The 19,169-nt window shown below is 36.4% G+C and overlaps 1 protein-coding gene across 1 annotated transcript; it reads right to left on the reverse strand.

The window, feature by feature from the left end:
* Positions 1-14,952: 14,952 nt before the first annotated feature.
* Positions 14,953-15,527, reverse strand: LOC149165574 (uncharacterized). Its single transcript, XM_089431164.1, has 3 exons — positions 15,321-15,527; positions 15,117-15,177; positions 14,953-15,036 (listed from the first exon to the last, which is right to left on the reverse strand). The coding sequence occupies exons 1-3, from the start codon at positions 15,482-15,484 to the stop codon at positions 14,953-14,955; spliced, it is 309 nt and encodes a 102-aa protein (XP_089287290.1). The 5' UTR covers positions 15,485-15,527.
* Between the last annotated feature and the right edge of the window lie 3,642 nt (positions 15,528-19,169).

Here is a 19,169-nt window from a genome sequence, read left to right on the forward strand (position 1 = left end):
CAGGTTTTATCAGCAGAATCATAGGTCTTCCACTTGGGCTCCCCTAAGCAAAAAATAAAAACCATTAGGACAGGTTTCTAAAAAGACATTTTTTCAGCCTGATGAACATCCTGTAGAGGATAAGAATGGGGTCAGAAGGACAAGCTTACCTCATCCATGGAGTGAGGTCAGCTACCAGATCATGAAATATATCTCTTGTGAAGGAAGATTCATTATAATCTATGGTTATCACTTCAGGTTATTGCATGAATTGAGATATGGGATGGACCTACCTGCAGCTAGAAAACTCAGTCTCCCATATTTTCTCCTCCAATCTTTGATAGAATGTGGCACCAAGTTGAATGCAAGGGTTCCAGACCAACTGGCCCACCATGGGCTCATCAAATTGTTGGTAGAGGATGCCCTTCACACCTACACCATCCCCATAGCTTGGGAAATTTTCAGGAACATGTCTAGAGAAGATGACATCAAAACTCTTACTGATGACCTTAGCCCATCTGGCAGTGAAGAGGAGGAGAAGAAAGAGGAACTTGAGAAGGAAGTTCATGAGGAGGCACAAAACAGTCAAATAGAAGAAGAAAAAGAGGAGAAACAGAAAGAAGAGGAGAAACCAGACAAAACCACAGTTGAACCTAAGGCAGAAAAGAAAATAGTGTCAAAAGCATAGAAGAGGAAGAGAACAAAAGCTGAAAAAAAAGAAGCCCAAGAAAGCTCAGAAAAAGACTGCCATGGGAAGGGCAGAGACCCAGCAAGAAAATGAGAAAACACCACCAGAGACAGCAGAGACAAAAACAGAAATAGCAGACACAGGAAAAACTGCAAAAGGTGAAGAAGAAAAACAGCATGAGGAAATATCCCCTAAAACACTGGCAAGGGAAGCAGCAGCTGTGCTTGCTACATTAAGCACTCCAGCTAAGAAAAAGGGAAAAAGAAAAAGATAGACATCAATGTATTTCAAAGCCAGGAGGAGCACCAGGATTAAGGTGGGCAAGCCCCAGCCACCATCAAAAGAACCCATTATCATTGAGGATGCACCTACTGTAACAAGGGAGGAATCTCCCTCCAAAATCTCTATCACCTACGAGAGAGGGAGTCCGAAGACCTCCACCTGGAAGGAAAGGATCAAATTGATGGACTCCAAAGAAGTCCTACAGGAGGCACAAACTTCTCTACAGGAGACACTGGCCAAGCTTAAAGAAACTGAAAAATTGGAAAAGAAGGCAGAAGAATAGTCATAAGAAGAAGGTAAGGAAAAATAAATACCTAAGCCAAACCCTCAGCCTAATTTAGGCTCCTATTACAATCTTCTAGAAGGTGGGAAGATCATCCCACAAAAATTTGCAGTGCCTCTTTTCTTTGAACTAGAAAAGGAGAGAGTCAGGACCCACACCTGGATGCAGATTGCCAAATCTAAAGGGGTCGAAGATATAGGGCACATGGAAAATGGGTTAAGGGAGATGAGCAGAGAGTTGGGCATGGTAAGGCACACGGAGAGCATTAGAAGAGCCCAACTACAGGAAGAAAATGAACTGTTGAAAAAGCAGTTACAGGAACGGGAACCTCAAGGGGGAGACAAGCTGCCAATCTTGGAAGGGCAGCAACAATAAGAAGGATCTCGGGCAGATAGTGAGGTAGCAGAGAAATAGCAACAAGAAGAAGAACCACAGGCAGATAGTGAAATGCTGATGAAACAGAGGCAAGAAAGAGAATCGCAGGCAGCAACTGAAGCGCTGATTTTGAAAAGTAGTTACAGGAAAAGGAAACCCAGCTAGCCTGCATGGCCAGCTGGGCAATGGAGGCCTTGCAGTGCAGACAACCATCTAGATCCTGTGCACTATATCTCAAAAACCAGTGGCTCCAATTCCAGATTAAAACATTGGCCCAGAGGGGCACAATCCCATTTCAAGATTATGGTCCGTTTATGGATTTATGTGATCATAGTTTAGTCGAAGATAAAGCCAGGCTAGCAGAATTTTACCTACACAATATGGCACTTCCTGACATGAACTTATGGGATCCAAATGCTGCATTGGGAGACCTACAGCTTATGGCTATGGCTTCCTGTATGAGCCATGAGGAAAAGAGAGTAGTGGAAATTCAAAAGATAATGGAAAAAGAGTTAAGTGAGCCCCTGATGATAATGGCAGAACCAGTAGAACCATTTGCTCTCATCTATGCCCATGAACACCTTGCAGCCAATCCCCAAGTTCTCCCTAATTATGTTAACATGCAAGCACAAGCTATTGCTCATTTTGAAGATATGGAGAGATTGTTTGGCGATGACTGCCTTCATGCATGCATGAGAAGGTGGAATACATTGCCACATAGCTTAAGGATCAGGGAGTATCACTCCCCAAACAGAATGGGGGAGGCCATGAGGAGAGTACCCCTATACAAACACTCAATGCAAAACTTGAAAGCCAACTGGATTGGTCTTAAGTTCAGTCCTCCACTACTTTTAGAACTGTTGGAAGTAGTTAAAGAGGAGGAAGAACAAAAACAATGGGAGGAAGTGGACAGGAAAGCAGGTTTCCATGACAGAGAGGAAGACATCACATCAGAGGCTTGGGATGTCAGGGAAGCTGTTAAGGCTATTAAAGATGAAGAACTAGATTAGTTGCTCAGAGGATGAGCAACCCATTCAACAAGGGGGGATGATGAGCCCCAGAAATGGGTAACTATATGGGCTCATTCTGCCTATTATTTGCATTTAATCCACCATTCTCAATAGTTTTGTGCATTTTTTTGAATATATTTATGTCAATAGAGTGAATGGGGATGGTCACTTTGCCATGTAGTCTAATGAGTGTTTATTGCAGATTTTTTGGACAATTTTGGACAAGGACCAGGAATTTATGAGAAAAATGACAGCCAAACTCAAGGAAACAGGGATGAGGACTTATAGGAGAGGTGTCTCCTTCATTAATGACCCCTTCCTTGAATTCTTCATCAATAGCTCGGAGTACAAAGGCCCACATTGATGATTCCAAGGGGCAGCCGAGCAAGTCAAGTAGGGTTGTTGTTATCTTCAGTTCTAGGCAGCCAAGTTCCTTAAGTTTAGGAGGACTGTTGGGAGTCCCCACTTGTATAAATAAGAAGGCTTCAAGCCTCAGTAGGTTAGCCATTTCATAGTATATTTTTGTACTTTTGTGCAGCTTCGTACTCAGCTCATTTTTGAGCTCTTTTTGAAGACAGTTTTGTGATGTAACTGCTATTTTCTGATAAATGAAGATGAACCAAGTTTTGAACCAGCATTGATTCTTTCTAGAGGGCTGAAGCTCTTGGGTTAGGGCCCAACCCAAGCTACCCAACACCTCCTTTGTGTATTTATATGCTTTTGCTTGCATTCATGAGATAATTTATGTTGTTTAGGTTAATCTTGCTTTGTTAAATTAGGTTTCTTTTGATGGTTAGAATAGTTGTTTTTGCTTCAAGTTGCTTAAGTAGTTTGCTGCAGTAACAGAAAAAGATCCAAAAAGGCCACCAACAAGTCTTGATCTCCTTTCTCCCTCCTTGGGACCATGAGTTGAGGTCAAGGCACTACTGCTGCCACCAAAAACACGGTTTTTTCTCTTCCATTGCAACTGCTAGAGTGATATTCCGAGTTGGAGAAGTTGATATTAGTTTGGATTCACATGCTTAGATCATTTCATGTTCATTTACCATGGTTTCCTCGCATAATTTTCTGTTCATAAAGTATTGTTTGACATTTTTCTGGTTTTAGGTTAGAATTTAGGTTAAAGTAGACAAACTCTGTTTTTTGGTTCTTGCTTTGGTAAGTTTTGAGAAGTAAGTGTGCATATCTCTTGTAAAATATTCCAGCTCATCACTCCTCCATAACACAGCCTGTACCAATTCATCTCTCAAGTTTTCCCCCACTCATTCGCCACATTTCGCCAATCTGCCCTAATTTCTGCATTTTTTTCATAGAGTTGTTTTCTCACCATTTGAACAAATCCAACCATCTCCTTTGGCCCTGATCTTCTTTGACAAGTTATAGACTCATCAACACCTTCATCAAACCTTCATTTCCCCTTTCCCATCATTTTTCCACCTTAAAACCTCCAAAAACCACTTTCGGCCTCCTCCTGTAGATCCTCCTATAGAATCCCCTGTAGATCCCCTGCAACCTCCTGTAGAAATTCCTGCGAATGATTTTTCGAAGTCTGATCACAATGGAAGTCTAGAGAAGGGTACTAGGGACTTCTTATGACCTCTCCACACCTTCCTCACCATCTGCAAAAGCCAACTCCATCTTCCTTTGCCACCAAACTTCTGCATAGTCACAACCAGTCAAATCATAAGCATAATAATTCCACATTAAAATACTCAAAAGTACAAAAAGGTGATTTCTTCTCATTTATCTTTAGAAGTAGCTTGAATAAATGCAATGTACCTTTTCAGTAGTCAATGGCACCCATCTCAGTAGTTTCCATCTCTTTTCTTGCACAAGTAGGGTTAGTGGGTAAACTAGGGTTTGCTAGGGTTTGCGTTTCATTTCAGTTTTCCCTCTCTTTCTGCAAGTAGAATAGGACCTGTAGAGTTCACTTTCTTCCATCACAGTAAAATCTTCTTCTGAGAACTCATGGAAGTTGGCTTAAGCTCCTAGCGAACTTGCGCCAACTAATCAAGTGACAGCCTGCAGTAAGAGCTAGTACTTGTGCATAGAGCAACATCGCTTCCAAGTTTGTTATGAACTACCGAGTTGATAAAAGTAAAGAAGGAAACCCCAGGAGTTGAAGCATTATTGCTGCAATACTGGAGCTTTCACTATGTTGGAAGAAAGCTAACTCTACAAAACTTATTCTACTTGCAGAAAGAAAGGGAAAACTGAAATGAAACGCAAACCCTAACAAACCCTAGTTTACCCACTAACCCTACTTGTGCAAGAAAAGAGATGGAAACTACTGAGATGGGTGCCATTGACTACTGAAAAGGTACATTGCATTTATTCAAGCTTCTTCTGAAGAGAAATGAGAAGAAATCACTTTTTTGTACTTTTGAGTATTTTTATGTGGAATTATTATGCTTATGATTTGACTCGTTGTGATTGTGCAGAGGTTTGGTGGCAAAGGAAGATGGAGTTGGCTTTTGAAAATGGTGAGGAAGGTGTGGAGAGGTCCTAAGAAGTCCCCAGTACCCTTCTGGAGACTTCCATCGCAATCAGACTTCGAAAAATCACTCGCGGGAATTTCTACAGGAGGCTACAGGGGATCTACAGGAGATTCTACAGGAGGATCTACAAGAGGAGGCCGAAAGTGGTTTTTGGAGGTTTGAAGGTGGAAAAATGATGGGAAAGGGGAAATGAAGGTTTGATGAAGGTGTTGAGGGGTCTATAACTTGTCAAAGAAGATCATGGCCAAAGGAGATGGTTGTATTTGTTCAAATGGTGAGAAAACAACTCTATCAAAAAAACGCAGAAATTAGGGCAGATTGGCAAAATGTGGCGAATGAGTGGGGGAAATATTGAGAGATGAACTGGTAGAGGCTGTGTTATGGAGGAGTGATAAGCTAGAATGTTTTACAAGAGATCTACACACTTACTTCTCAAAACTGACCAAAGCAAGAACCGAAAAACAGAGTTTTGTCTACTTTAACCTAAATTCTGACCTAAAACCAAAAAAATGCCAAACAGTACTTTATGAACATAAAATTATGCGAGGAAACCATGGTAAATGAACATGAAATGATCTAAGCATGTGAATCCAATCTAATATCAACTTCTCCAACTCGGAATATCACACTAGCAGTTGCATTGGAAGAGCAAAAACTGTGTTTTTAGTGGCAGCAGTAGTGCCTTGACCTCAACTCATGGTCCCAAGGAGGGAGAAAGGAGATCAAGACCTGCTGGTGGCCTTTTTGGATCTTTTTTGTTACTGCAGCAAACTAATTAAGAAACTTTAAGCAAAAACAACTATTCTAACCATCAAAAGCAACCTAATTTAACAAAGCAAGATTAACCTAAACAACAGAAATTATCTCATGAATGCAAGCAAAAGCATATAAATACACAAAGGAGGTGTTAGGCAGCTTGGGTTGGGCCCTAACCCAAGAGCTTCAGCCCTCTAGAAAGAATCAGTGCTGGTTCAAAACTTGGTTCATCTTCATTTATCAAAAAATAGCAGTTACATCACAAAACTGTCTTCAAAAAGAGCTCGAAAATGAGCTGAGTACGAAGCTGCACAAAAGTGAGAAAATATACTATGAAATGGCTAACCTACTGAGGCTTGAAGCCTTCTTATTTATACAAGTGGGGACTCCCAACAGTCCTCCTAAACTTAAGGAACTCGGCTGCCTAGAACTGAAGATAACAACAGCCCTACTTGACTTGCTCGGCTGCCCCTTGGAATCATCAATGTGGGCCTTTGTACTCCGAGCTGTTGATGAAGAATTCGAGGAAGGGGTCATTAATGAAGGAGACACCCCTCCTATAAGTCCTCATCCCTGTTTCCTCGAGTTTGGCTATCATTTTGCTCATAAATTCCTGGTCCTTGTCCAAAATTGTCCAAAAAAACTGCAATAAACACTCATTAGACTACATGGCAAAGTGACCATCCCCATTCACTCTATTGACATAAATATATTCAAAAACATGCACAAAACTATTGAGAATGGTGGATTAAATGCAAATAATAGACAAAATGAGCCCATATAGTTACCCATTTATGGGGCTCATTAATCATTAGTGGATACAAGGCATGGAATGAAAGCTCCTACGTTATGTGAAAATACAGGTTATGACAAATTTTATAAACTAAAAATGAAGTTGGAGAACTACAATAAATTTCATATAAATAAAAATAGTAGCGTAAAATTTCAAATATCATAAAAATATTATTTTCTTATAGCATTTGAAGTATTAAGAATCTATTAATCATGTGTTTTTCTATGAAGGTATATATTTCATACAAAATTTTGAAGAAGTATAACACTTAGGATATTTTCATTATATTTTCCTAGTTGTGAAATTACTAAATGTAAACTATTACTTATGAATGTGCGATCATTGCTAGTTTTTACATTTGAAAATCAAGAAGGTTCGGACATGTTGGAAACGATATTGGTTGCATTGCAATATATACCTTTGGAAAAAAATCTGGATTAAAATGGTTGTGAAGGTTTTTCCACAGAATATGGTCAAATTATTCAACAGGTGATGTTGGATAAATACTCTTTTTTTCTTTCTCAAAATCCCCATAGTAAACACAACTGAATAGATTAATTTAGGAGTACAAGAACATTCTAGAGTTGTATACTCTTGACTAATTCTGTAAATCATGTTTCATGGAGGGTTATGCTTATCTATTTGTTAGGATGTGTCTCTCAAGTATGGGTAGGCCTACTTCATATGATTGGGCAGTAGATTGGAAGGTTCTAAATGATGAAGATAGTACCCTTTGCATCATTTTCATATTTATGATTCGGTCCTTTATTTGACCATCTTGTTCATGCAGAAGAGTATATGAATACTAATTTTTCAGGAAATTAAGTAGGTCAACTAAACTAGCATTTGTACCAGACTGTAGAAATTCTCACTGTAGATTAAACTGATTATTCAATATACTAAAGCAAAATACTTAATCTACTTCTACAATCAAACTTGCGGAAGCTTAATCGATTTTGAGCAAGATCAAACAGAACACATATAACAGAGAAGAAGATCAATCACACTGGGCAAAGCCTCAGCTAAAAACCCCGCTATCTGTATTATCATACAAGTGGAAATATCTCAGGATTACACAAAGCTTTAGCTCTCAAGCGATCCAGCTCTCAGTACAATCCCTCATTGTTGCTCATAGACAGAATAAACAACAAATATGCCTTCCTTCAGTCCTCCTTGCCTCGTATTTCCTTGCGCAGTTTCTCCTGGGTCCTCCAGCTGCCACCTGTGTGATTCTCACCTCACACACTGCTCTGACCTTTGCAGTAACTGTGCAATCCTCAAGGAATGAATTCCTTCTGCATGCAAGAGATATTCACATGGGAATATTCTAGCAGCCGATAGTACATTTTCCCTGCCTTTAATCTCAACTAGGTCTTTGTCTGAACTGACATGCATGACTTATTTATGAGAGAATATTCAGTTATTTGGAGAACACTAGTTGCATGCATGCATGCATTAACTGACTGAACTCACAATTAGTTCCACAAACTGTTTGGAACTAATTTAACTCGACTTAACTCAATTAACTGAGCTAACTAATTACAACTCAAATACAACTCATCCTTATCTCCTTAATTAAGGGATAACTTCCTCAATCAAATGGATAACTATTGCATGTCTTCACAAAGACTTCATGTTTGATTTTCTCCAATTAATTAACTCAAGATGAATTAATTAATAATTTTTCAAACAGCTGGTGAGACTAAATTCGAATTTTAATTCAAGGACAAATTAAAATTGGAATATATCTTGAAATGCTATCTATAGCAATGTTATTTTTAGAATTTCTTATTGCTATTTTCAACACAGATGTTGCAAAAGAAACGCCGTAAGGCATAAATTGAAAAACACAAATATTTTATTTTTTAAATAAATGAGAAATTTATATTTAAAAATATTAATTAAAATAGCATTTTAATATATTATGGAGGAGAGTATATTGATAATTTTTAAAAAAATTGATATCTAACACCAGAGAAAAAGTAACTAAGAGAGAATTGACAATAAGAAAATTTTATGGAAAAAATATTTTAGTAATCCAATGTTTAAAATAAAAGAGAAGTAACATAAAATTAACATATAACATATATTAGATATCATTTTGGGATTCAACTGCGTTAAGTAAGTCATTCACGTATGACCATTTCCATGAGAGGTAGTCGTAATTGACTAATTTCTCATGATTTTTGAATAGTTCAGTTAGCACTCATTGCATCGGGTGAAGAAGTGGGATTGAAACTAGTGAAATGAATCACATAGCGTCAATCATCACTTCCGGGGCTTGCACCCGGTAACCAGGACTTCCCAGGAGGTCACCCATCCCAGATCTCCTCTGGCTCAAGCCCGCTTAACTGTGGAGTTTTCCCCACAATCAAGCCCACTTAGCTTGCTACCCCATTTGCAAAACCTTAGCAAGTATTGTGCCTCATGAACCATTCAAGTAGAGATCCCTTCACTCTTTTTGAATTTAAGTATGGGGGTTTACGCAGTGTATTATATTAGATATCATTTTGGGATTCAACTGCGTTAAGTAAGTCATTCACGTATGACCATTTCCATGAGAGGTAGTCGTAACTGACTAATTTCTCATGATTTTTGAATTATTTATCCTTGATAAATGAGACATACTTTACAAGCTTCATAAACTTACATTTATATTCAAATGAGACATACTTTAGAAGCTTCATAAACTTACATTTATATTCACTTACTGTCATGATGGTTCCTTTACATAGGTCATGAAATTCATTGACTTTTTTCATAAACTTACATTTATATTCAAATGAGACATACTTTAGAAGCTTCATAAACTTACATTTATATTCACTTACTGTCATGACGGTTCCTTTACGTAGGTCATGAAATTCATTGACTTTTTTCATATAACAAGGCCGCATAGCTAGCGTTCCTGTCGCTTAGTTTGATTTAGTTACTAATTTACTTTGTATGGATATGATGTAATTAGTTTTGGTTAAATGTTATTATTGGTCAAAGTATTTAGTTACTAATTTACTTTGTATATATGTGATGTAATTAGTTTTGGTTAAATTTTATTAGTCAAAATAATGGTCAAAGTATTGTTGTTGTCATGTTGTTTTTTTCCTAGATATATAACAATCTTTCTTTTTCTTTTGATGTGTCATCTACCTAGCCAATTGGTTCAAGCATCTACTTCCACTGCCTGCATAAAATTATACTGGATGATTGATTGATTGATTTGCAAACACATGATGTTTATTGCTAGGAGTATTCATTGTTGTGGGTACTCGTAAAATTCTTTTGAAATTAAACGAAATTATAGAACACCCAGGCCTCACAAAGGTCTTAAAAGAGAACAAGATACCCAAGTTAGGTATTGTTCTATTTGGTTGCCATGATTAAAAAAGAAAACCCAACTCATTTAATCCAATAAAAAGAAAGAAAAAAATAAATTTTTTTTATTTTTTTTTTATAAAATAAATTTGGTAAAGTGTCATTTAATTTTTGGTCAAACAACGAAAAGTGTTTTTCGAACACAATACCTCCAGTAACAAGATAATAAGTAAATAAAATTATCCAAAAATAAATTAGAATGTAAATCTATAAGAATTTTTTTATAAATAATTCAAGTAAATTAGTAATAAAAAAAAAAATATATATATATATATATTATAATTCATAAATCATTTAAAATAGTTATTGACCAATGACTTTATTAATTAATTAAAACAATCCAGAATATATATATATATATATATATATTTTATTATATTATGACTTTATTAATTAATTAAAACAATCTATAATATATATATAATATATATATATATATATATATATATATTATGACTTTATTAATTAATTAAAACAATCGAGATTTTAGTTTCAAAGATTATAAAATTATGTTTACTTCCCGTTTAAGCTCTTTATCCACATAGACAACATAACTTTGTGTTCTGGAATCATGAATCTTTATTGTGATATTTCCCTTTCTTTTGTATACTTTTTATTCCAGAATATATATATATATATACACACTTGTGGGCTTCGTAGTTTGATAAACTAGTCCATATTAATTATACTATAATCTGTTGTTGCCAAAATAAGTTTAATTACCTGAAAAAGTTTACATAGTATTATTCCTCCGTACTTCATCTGATTGAACAAATGCATAATTTTGTTGGGATCTAGATCTCCCAATTTTTCATATGTACATCTCTAATTAATTATCATACCCATTATGGGAGCACAGACCGGAAGCTTCCACGACGAGCTGTCAATGGATTAATATAAATATAATGTAAATTGTTTTGTAGCTATTACTGTAGCGCCAACAGAATGAAGTATTGATAGTCAACATTTATATGAATTGACCATTGCTGGTAACCATCATTATACAATAAGACTTAAAATGATTTAACCAATCAAAACACAAAAAAAATATAAATTATTTTAAAAATAAATTAAACTAGTTTTTAATATTAATTAAATTCAACCATATTTCGTATAGGTTATACTACCAAAGGCAAGATAGTAAGCAAATAAAACTTACTATATTATATGTATCATAAAGTTAAAGAAAACCTCCCAAACATGCCACCAAAGGCAGAGCCACGTATAAAGTCTGGAATTCCCATAACGTTTTTTTGGGTCTAAATGTTCCATTGTTTGGACCACACTTTATTGAAACATTTGACACTATAAATTGTTGGGTATAAATTGTTCCACACAAATTAAAGTTGAAGTTCCGCTTCAAGTTTTAATTCCTGAGCTTTTCGATTGAAGGTTAGTTTCAGTAATCTCTTGTAATAGTAGTAGTAAAATGATATATGCTCCGCAAGTTGTATTTGTGGAGTAGAAGAAAGGTAAACAACATACGAACAAATGCGTAAACACAGACACATATTTTGAATACGTTATACTACTGCTAGCAGGATAATAAGAATAAAACCAATATCTTTTATCATTGTTTCTAGGTTATTTTTCTTTATCTATGCTTCTTCCCTTGTCGATTATGTTCGCACGACAAAAATGAAACATATCACATGCTATTGATTACTCAATTCTCGTCAACAAAGCATTTTCACTGGATTAATATAATTTAAGTCATTAATTTAAATTTCGATCAATCCCATTATTATGATGAAATAATAATCTTGTGCATACATTGTTTTACATTACCCATTTAATATAAGATGGACTTACTCATATGGTAATGCATTGGGTTTTAAGTCGATTTATTAAGCTCGGATTATCTCAATCCACCTGGCAGGAGACCCAGCACGTCGTGATGCGCACTGTCTTGAATGGAGTAATGGTTGCATTTGGGTATTATATCCACCGCCTACCTTCATTCATGTTTCCAGGTTCTAGTTATGGCTTCCCTTAGATTCGTTGGAGTTTCGTTCCTCTGCCAATTATTATCGTCCCAGGTTTCTCATCCTCCTAAAACCTCATTACAAATTTTCCTCCAGCTGAATAGATAAATGGAGTTGGGAATTGGATTTGAGTGTCTCTCATTTTGGTGCTTATCAGTTTTATCCGCGCTCCTTCACAATTCCTCTTGGATTTTGGTGTCCGAACTTGCTTTGGGCTTTATCCCCTTCTTACCTAACAACATTCTCCTTCAGAGAATAGACCCACCTGCTCAAAAGAAGGTGCCAAGGTTTTCAACACCATATAATGGCAATTCCCAGGTAATTACAATGAAGGTTTTTCATTTGTTTGTTAGTATTGCTTTCCCAATTGAATCACCTACAGTTTCTCACCTGTGTGAGATTGTTTTACTGTGCAGCTCTGTCCCATTGGTCTGGTGGGTGTGGCTTACCCTGCTACCTCATCAGTCCAACGTCTTCAAGTTTTGCATTTACCAAGTTATGATTGATTGTTTCTTGTTTGATGTTTCGTGGTTAAGGGTTTTGGACCGTAAATGTAAATTGAAACTCATACTTTTGTCTTGAAGAGGGTTGTGTTTACCCTGTTGATTTGAAATAAACTGCTTCGATCTGTTTGGTATTTACCAATACGAGGCTTTTCTGTTATAAAGTTTACCTTCAGGCTTCAGGTCAGTTAGCGCATTGTTTCTTCAAATGGCTTGACTACTGTGCGTTTAGTTTCATAAATGTTTTATGTGTTGTTACCAGCGTTGCTTGCATTCTGTAAGTTCTGGAATTCATTTTTGGTAGAGGAATTATATATATATATATAGTAAGGGTTTCTATTAAAATGAATAAAGCAAAGAAAACTTATGTCTTGGTTAATCGAAAAGACCCTGATACTCTTTAAGTTTTGTCGTTTTTATGCAGTATGCACTGCAAGGTGTTGCTAACACTTAAGGGTATTCCATCCCTGTTCTGTTCGTTATAGTTTGTTTGAAAATTTCACAACGTTCTAGCTGCATGCTCTCATGGATCATTTTAAAAGTAAACATTTTGATTATATTTAATCGTGGTATCTAAATGACTGTTTGTTGAAATTGGCATAAATGTTTGTCAGAATCTGTAATATTATTAAAGAGGAAAACCCTTCCTCTCTTCTTGTTGATAAACCCATCCGTAGTTCAATTATCAGCGCCCAATCATGCAAGGGTTCTGTTATTATTATTTATTTTACAGGTTATAAAGTCCGTGTTTACTTTCTTACTTAACTTTACAGAAATAATTATCCTTTTTCAGTCCCCTACAACCTTAATCCATTTACCTAAACCCTCATTACAATTTTTCCTCCAGTTGAATAGGTAAATGGAGTTAGGAACTGGAGTTGACTGTCTCTCATTTTGGTGCTTATAAGTTTTCTTCATGCTCCTTCACGGTTCCTCCCGAATTTTGGTGTCTAAGTTGTTCTGGGATTTATCTCCTCCTTACCCAACAAAATTTTCCTTCAGAGAATAGACCCACCTGCTCGAAAGAAGGTGCCAAGGTTTCAACACCGTATAATGGCAGTTCCCATTACAGTGAAGGTTTTTCATTTGTTTGTTAGTATTGTTTTTCCAATTGAATCACCTACAGTTTCTCACCTGTGTGAGATGGTTTTACTGTGCAGGTCTGGCCAAAGATTTTGTTGCCTCTCGGTGCCCTTTTCTAGAATTGTGAGGCAGGTGTGGCTTACCCTGCTACCTCATCGGTCCAGTGTCTCCAAGTTTTGGATTTACCAAGTTATGATTGATTGTTTCTTGTTTGTTGTTTCATGGTTGAGGGTTTTGGACCCTAAATGTAAATTGAAATGCGGACTTTTGTATTGAAGAGGGTTGTGTTTACCCTGTCGATTTGAAATCTACTGCTTAGATTTGGTTGACATTTACCAATACGAGGCTTTTCTATTATAAATTTTACCTTCAGGTCAGTTAGCGCACTGTTTCTTCAAACTGCTTGACTACTGTGCATTTAGTTTCATAAATGTTTTTTGTCCTGTTAACAGCGTTGCTTGCATGCTGTAAGTTCTGGAATTCGTTTCTATGGAGGAATTATTTACATAGTAAGGGTTTCTATTAAAATGAATAAAGCAAAGAAAACTTGTGTCTTGGCTAATCGGTAAGACCCCAATACTCTTTAAGTTTTTTCATTTTTAGTTTTGTCATTTTTATGCAGTATGCACTGCAAGGTGTTGCTAATGCTTAAGGGTATACTATCCATGTTCGTTATAGTTTGTCTGAAACTTTCACAACGTTCTATTTGCATGCCCTCATGGCTCATTTTAAAAGTAAACATTTTGATTATATTTTAATCGTGGTATCTAGACAACTATTTGTTGAAATTGGCATAAATGTTTGTTAGAATTTGTTAGATTCTTGAAGAGGAAAACCCTTCCTCTCTTCTTGCTGATAAACCCATTTGTAGTTCAATTCTCAGCCCCCAATCATGTAAAGGGTTCTTTTATTATTATTTCTTTTACAGGTTATAAATCCTAAGTTTATTTTCTTACTTAACTTTACATAAATAATTATCCTTTTTTCAGTCCCCTACAACCTTAATCCTGAATTTTATTAATCATGTATTGTTGAGTTTGTTTCTCTAGAAATTTCCTAGGCAGAGTCTAACCTTAGGTTTTCCAGAATCATTCCAATGATTTCTTCTTCTAAATCTCAGGACTTCTAGATTAGATTGTTGGGCAACTATCTTTGCTTGACTCCTTGTGCCTGCCCTGTCTAGTTAGTTACATTTTCTTTTTCTTGTACATAGTAATGAGGGAGGTACAGTTCATCTGCTGCCAGCAGTGTTGGTCTGGCTCGGGAACAAACCCTCCTAACATAATACCCATATATAGTTATATAAATTGGTCTCAATAAATACAAAAAGTAAATCGTGCTCCCCTTAGCCAAGGGCAAATCGCGGCTGCTCCTCTGGTTCTGGAGTCTTTGTTTTAGTTTTAACTGTACTTTCCTGCCGCCTCTGACACTGTTCAACCTAGAAAGATCAACAAAGTTATTCAGCAGAAACACAAGAAACAGAATTAAATTTCAATATATATGTATTACCTCTTGTTGATCTGCCATTTTCATCTTCTTTTTCATCAGCTTTTCCAGTATCTCTCTCCCACTTCTACAGAATATACTAATATTAGAGTTCACATCATATGGAGAAAAGTCAATTAACGAGTTAAAGTTTGAAATGATAAATGATTTATATACATAACCTGTATAAAAACATTATCGGTTGCTCTTTCGCTGTCATCGAACAACCTGCCCTTATGTAAGTAAGGCTCGGTTGCTCTTTCCCTGTCGTTGAATAGCTTGCCCTTATCGTAAGTAAAGAAGGAGGATCGCCACGCCTGATTTTCCATTACCACAACGTGTTGCGCAGACAATTTCAGTGTCAAGCTCCCCCTGGCCATCGCCATCGCCATGATTACTGCAACACAGCCTTAAAACTTGAAAGATCAAACCTGCACGCAATTTTTTGCATTGTTCGATAGCATGATGAATTCAACATACCACGTTGTAATTGTAGAATATGAAATGACTTATTTCTTGCCAAATGAGAAAACAGTACTATGAAGAAAAAAAACATATAAAATATAAAACAATTAAAAAACACAGTGACTATGTGTGCTAACAAATGCTGCAAATCTCATATATTTAATTCAACTATAAACTACATTCTTAAATACTAAAACTATTACTAAAATATTTGTCAATCAACTATGCAATCAATCTACAACTAATTTCCAGCACTACTGCAGCTAACAATTTGCTGCCTTATTTTCCAGCACTACGGCAGCTAACAATTTGCTGCCTTATTTTTGCAGAGAACACTAAATAGAAATTTACATAACTAATTAAGCATTATTCCCAACACTCCCCCTTAATGATTAATGAGGATTTACTATCTTATCTCGTAATGCCAAAAACTGATCTTTTGCAACTGCTTTAGTGAATATATCTGCTAGTTGATGCTGAGTATTTATATGCTTCAATTCAATCTCCTTCTTCTGCACCAAATCTCTAATGAAGTGATATTTGAGGTCAAAATGCTTTGTCCTGCTGTGATGAACTGGATTCTTTGCTAACTTGATGGCACTTACATTATCACAATAAATGACTGTAGGATGAACTTGTTTTTCTCTAATTTCTTCCAAAATTTTTCTGAGCCAAAGAGCTTGTGTACCTGCTGAAGTAACTGCAACATACTCCGCTTCTGTGGATGAGAGGGCAACAATGCTTTGTTTTTTTTAGCTCCATGTAATCAAACCAGAACCAAAAGAGAAACAATTTCCAGATGTGGACTTACGATCATCAAGACTACATCCCCAATCTGAATCACTAAATCCAACAAGATTGAACTTTTCAGAAGAGTAGTAATGAATACCAAAATTTAGAGTGCCTTTCACATACCTTAAAATCCTCTTGGCTGCCTTCATATGTATTTCAGATGGATTTGTCATATACCTTGAAACAAGTGAAACTGAATATGTAATATCAGGCCTTGTGTGGGTTAGAAAGATCAAGCTCCCCACAATACTTCTGTAAGTTTTCTCATCAACTAAATCAGCACCATCATCTCTACATAACACCTCTCCATGAGCACTTGGAGTAAGGGATGGATGACAATCAAGCATATCAAATTTATTTAGCATATCCTGTGCATACTTTGTCTGACAAATGAAAATCTCATCCCTACTTTGATAAACCTCCATTCCTAGAAAATATTTCATGATGCCTAGATCTTTCATCTCAAATTCATTCATCATAGCAGCTTTGAATTTATCACTCATCTTAGAACTACTACCCATATACAATAGATCATCAACATACAAACTTATGATTAAAATATCAATACCTTCTTGTTTGTAGTAAAGGGTAGGATCATTCTTACTTCTCTGGAAGCCATTTTCCTGAAAGTATCCATCAATCCTTGCATACCACGCTCTTGGTGCTTGCTTAAGGCCATACAAAGCCTTCTTCAACTTGTAGACATTATTCTCCTTTCCTTCCACTTCAAAACCTTGTGGCTGCTCCACATATACTTCCTCTTCTAAGTACCCATTCAAGAAGGCACTTTTCACATCCATATGATGTATGCTCCACTTTTTATGAGCTGCTAATGAAATCAACATTCTAATGGTCTCTTGTCTTGCTACTGGTGCAAATGTCTCTTCATAATCAATTCCATACTTCTGTGTGAATCCTTTAGCAACTAATCTTGCTTTGTGTCTTTCAACACTCCCATCACTGTTAAATTTAGTCTTATAGACCCATTTGGTGCCAATCTTTTCCTTGTCATGTGGAAGCTCTGTCAACTTCCAAGTGTCATTCCTTTGAATGGAATCCATCTCTTCTTGCATGGCTTGCATCCAAACCTCATTAGTACATGCATCTTCAAAACATGATGGTTCAAATTCAGCCTTAGCTAATAAAGCAAAATTGACTATCTCACCTATTGGGCTTTCTTCATGTGCTTGATTTGCACTCCTCTCATAAATATCACTCAATCTTCTTACCTTCCTTGTAGAACTTGGAGAAGAAGTTGGACTTGAACTTGATGTTGAAGAAATTGATGAAGCGCTGCTTGGTGGAGTTAAGCCACTAATTACAGAAACATTAGTTGGCTGCTCATTATCATTATCAACAATTATATCATTCAAAACAGATTTTGTCTTCTCAACATGGCCTTTTTGATGACCATAAACTCCCCCTTCATCAAAAATTACATCTCTTGAGACAATAAGCTTGTTATTTAGAGGATTATACAATTTATAAGCCTTGCTTGTCTCACTATACCCAATAAAAATACATAACTCACTCTTTGCATCTAACTTTTTTCTATTCTGATCAGGTACATGCACATAAGCCAAACAACCAAAAACTTTGAAATGATTAACATTAGGCTTTTTTTCATACCAAGCTTCATAAGGAGTCATATTTTTCAATGCACTGGTGGGGCTACGGTTGAGGATGTATACTGCTGTAGCAACTGCATCTCCCCAATAAGTGTTGCTCAATCCCTTAGTTTGTAGCATGCATCTTGCCATTTCAACCACAGTACGATTTTTCCTTTCAGCTGTGCCATTCTGCTAGGGTGTGTATGCTGTAGTATGTTGCCTCCTGATGCCATTCATATCACAATAACTCTGGAAAGCTTTTGAGCAGAATTCTCCTCCACGGTCAGTCCGCAAACATTTGATCTTGCACCCTCTCTCATTTTCTACAAGGGCTTTGAACTTCTTGAATGTATCCAGGGCTTCACTTTTGGCCTTCAAAAAATATACCCAACAATTTCGTGAGTAATCATCAATAAAAGTGATAAAATATGATGACTTACCCAAACTCTTAGTCTGCATAGGACCACATATGTCTGAATGAACAAGCTGAAGTGGGTAATGAACCCTCCATGCACTTCCCTTTGGAAACCTTTCCCTTGCATGCTTTCCTTTAGCACATCCTTCACAAACCTCCTTATGCTCTTCTACCTTGGGCAAACCAGAAACTAATGCATGTGAGGTTAGAAACTTCAAACTGTGAAAATTTAAATGCCCATACCTCAGATGCCATAACCAACTTGAATCCTCATAAGCCATATTAGCAAGATCGCTGTTATGTTCATCAAACCTCAAGGGAAACATCCTATTTCTTGTCATATGCACAACAGTGATCACCATATTTCCCTTATTCTTATCATAGATAGTACATGTCTTATTTTCAAAGACTACTTTATAATTTTTCTCACATAGCTGTCCAACACTCAACAAATTATGCTTCAATTGTGGAGTATAATAAATGTCATGAATACTCTTTATACCTTCTTTTGTTTGGACCTCCATAGCTCCTTTGGCAGCAACCTCCAATGATTTATCATCACCAAGCTGGATCTTGGATTTGAAACTTCCATCCTTTGCTGAAAAAAACTTCTCATTCCCTGTCATATGGTTAGAGCATCCAGAATCTAGGTACCAAACATCTTTACTAGTATTTTCACCTTTGGCATAAGATAAAAATAAGTGATCTTGAGGATACTCACCACTTTCTTGAGCGTAATTAGCATTTTTACCTTCTTTCAATCTGCATTCTCTTTCAAAGTGACCATACCTGTTA

This window comes from Pinus tabuliformis, chromosome 5_1 (assembly GCF_031772625.1).
Source record: "Pinus tabuliformis cultivar Carrire ecotype Pingquan chromosome 5_1, CPIR1, whole genome shotgun sequence".
Classification (NCBI taxonomy): domain Eukaryota; kingdom Viridiplantae; phylum Streptophyta; class Pinopsida; order Pinales; family Pinaceae; genus Pinus; species Pinus tabuliformis.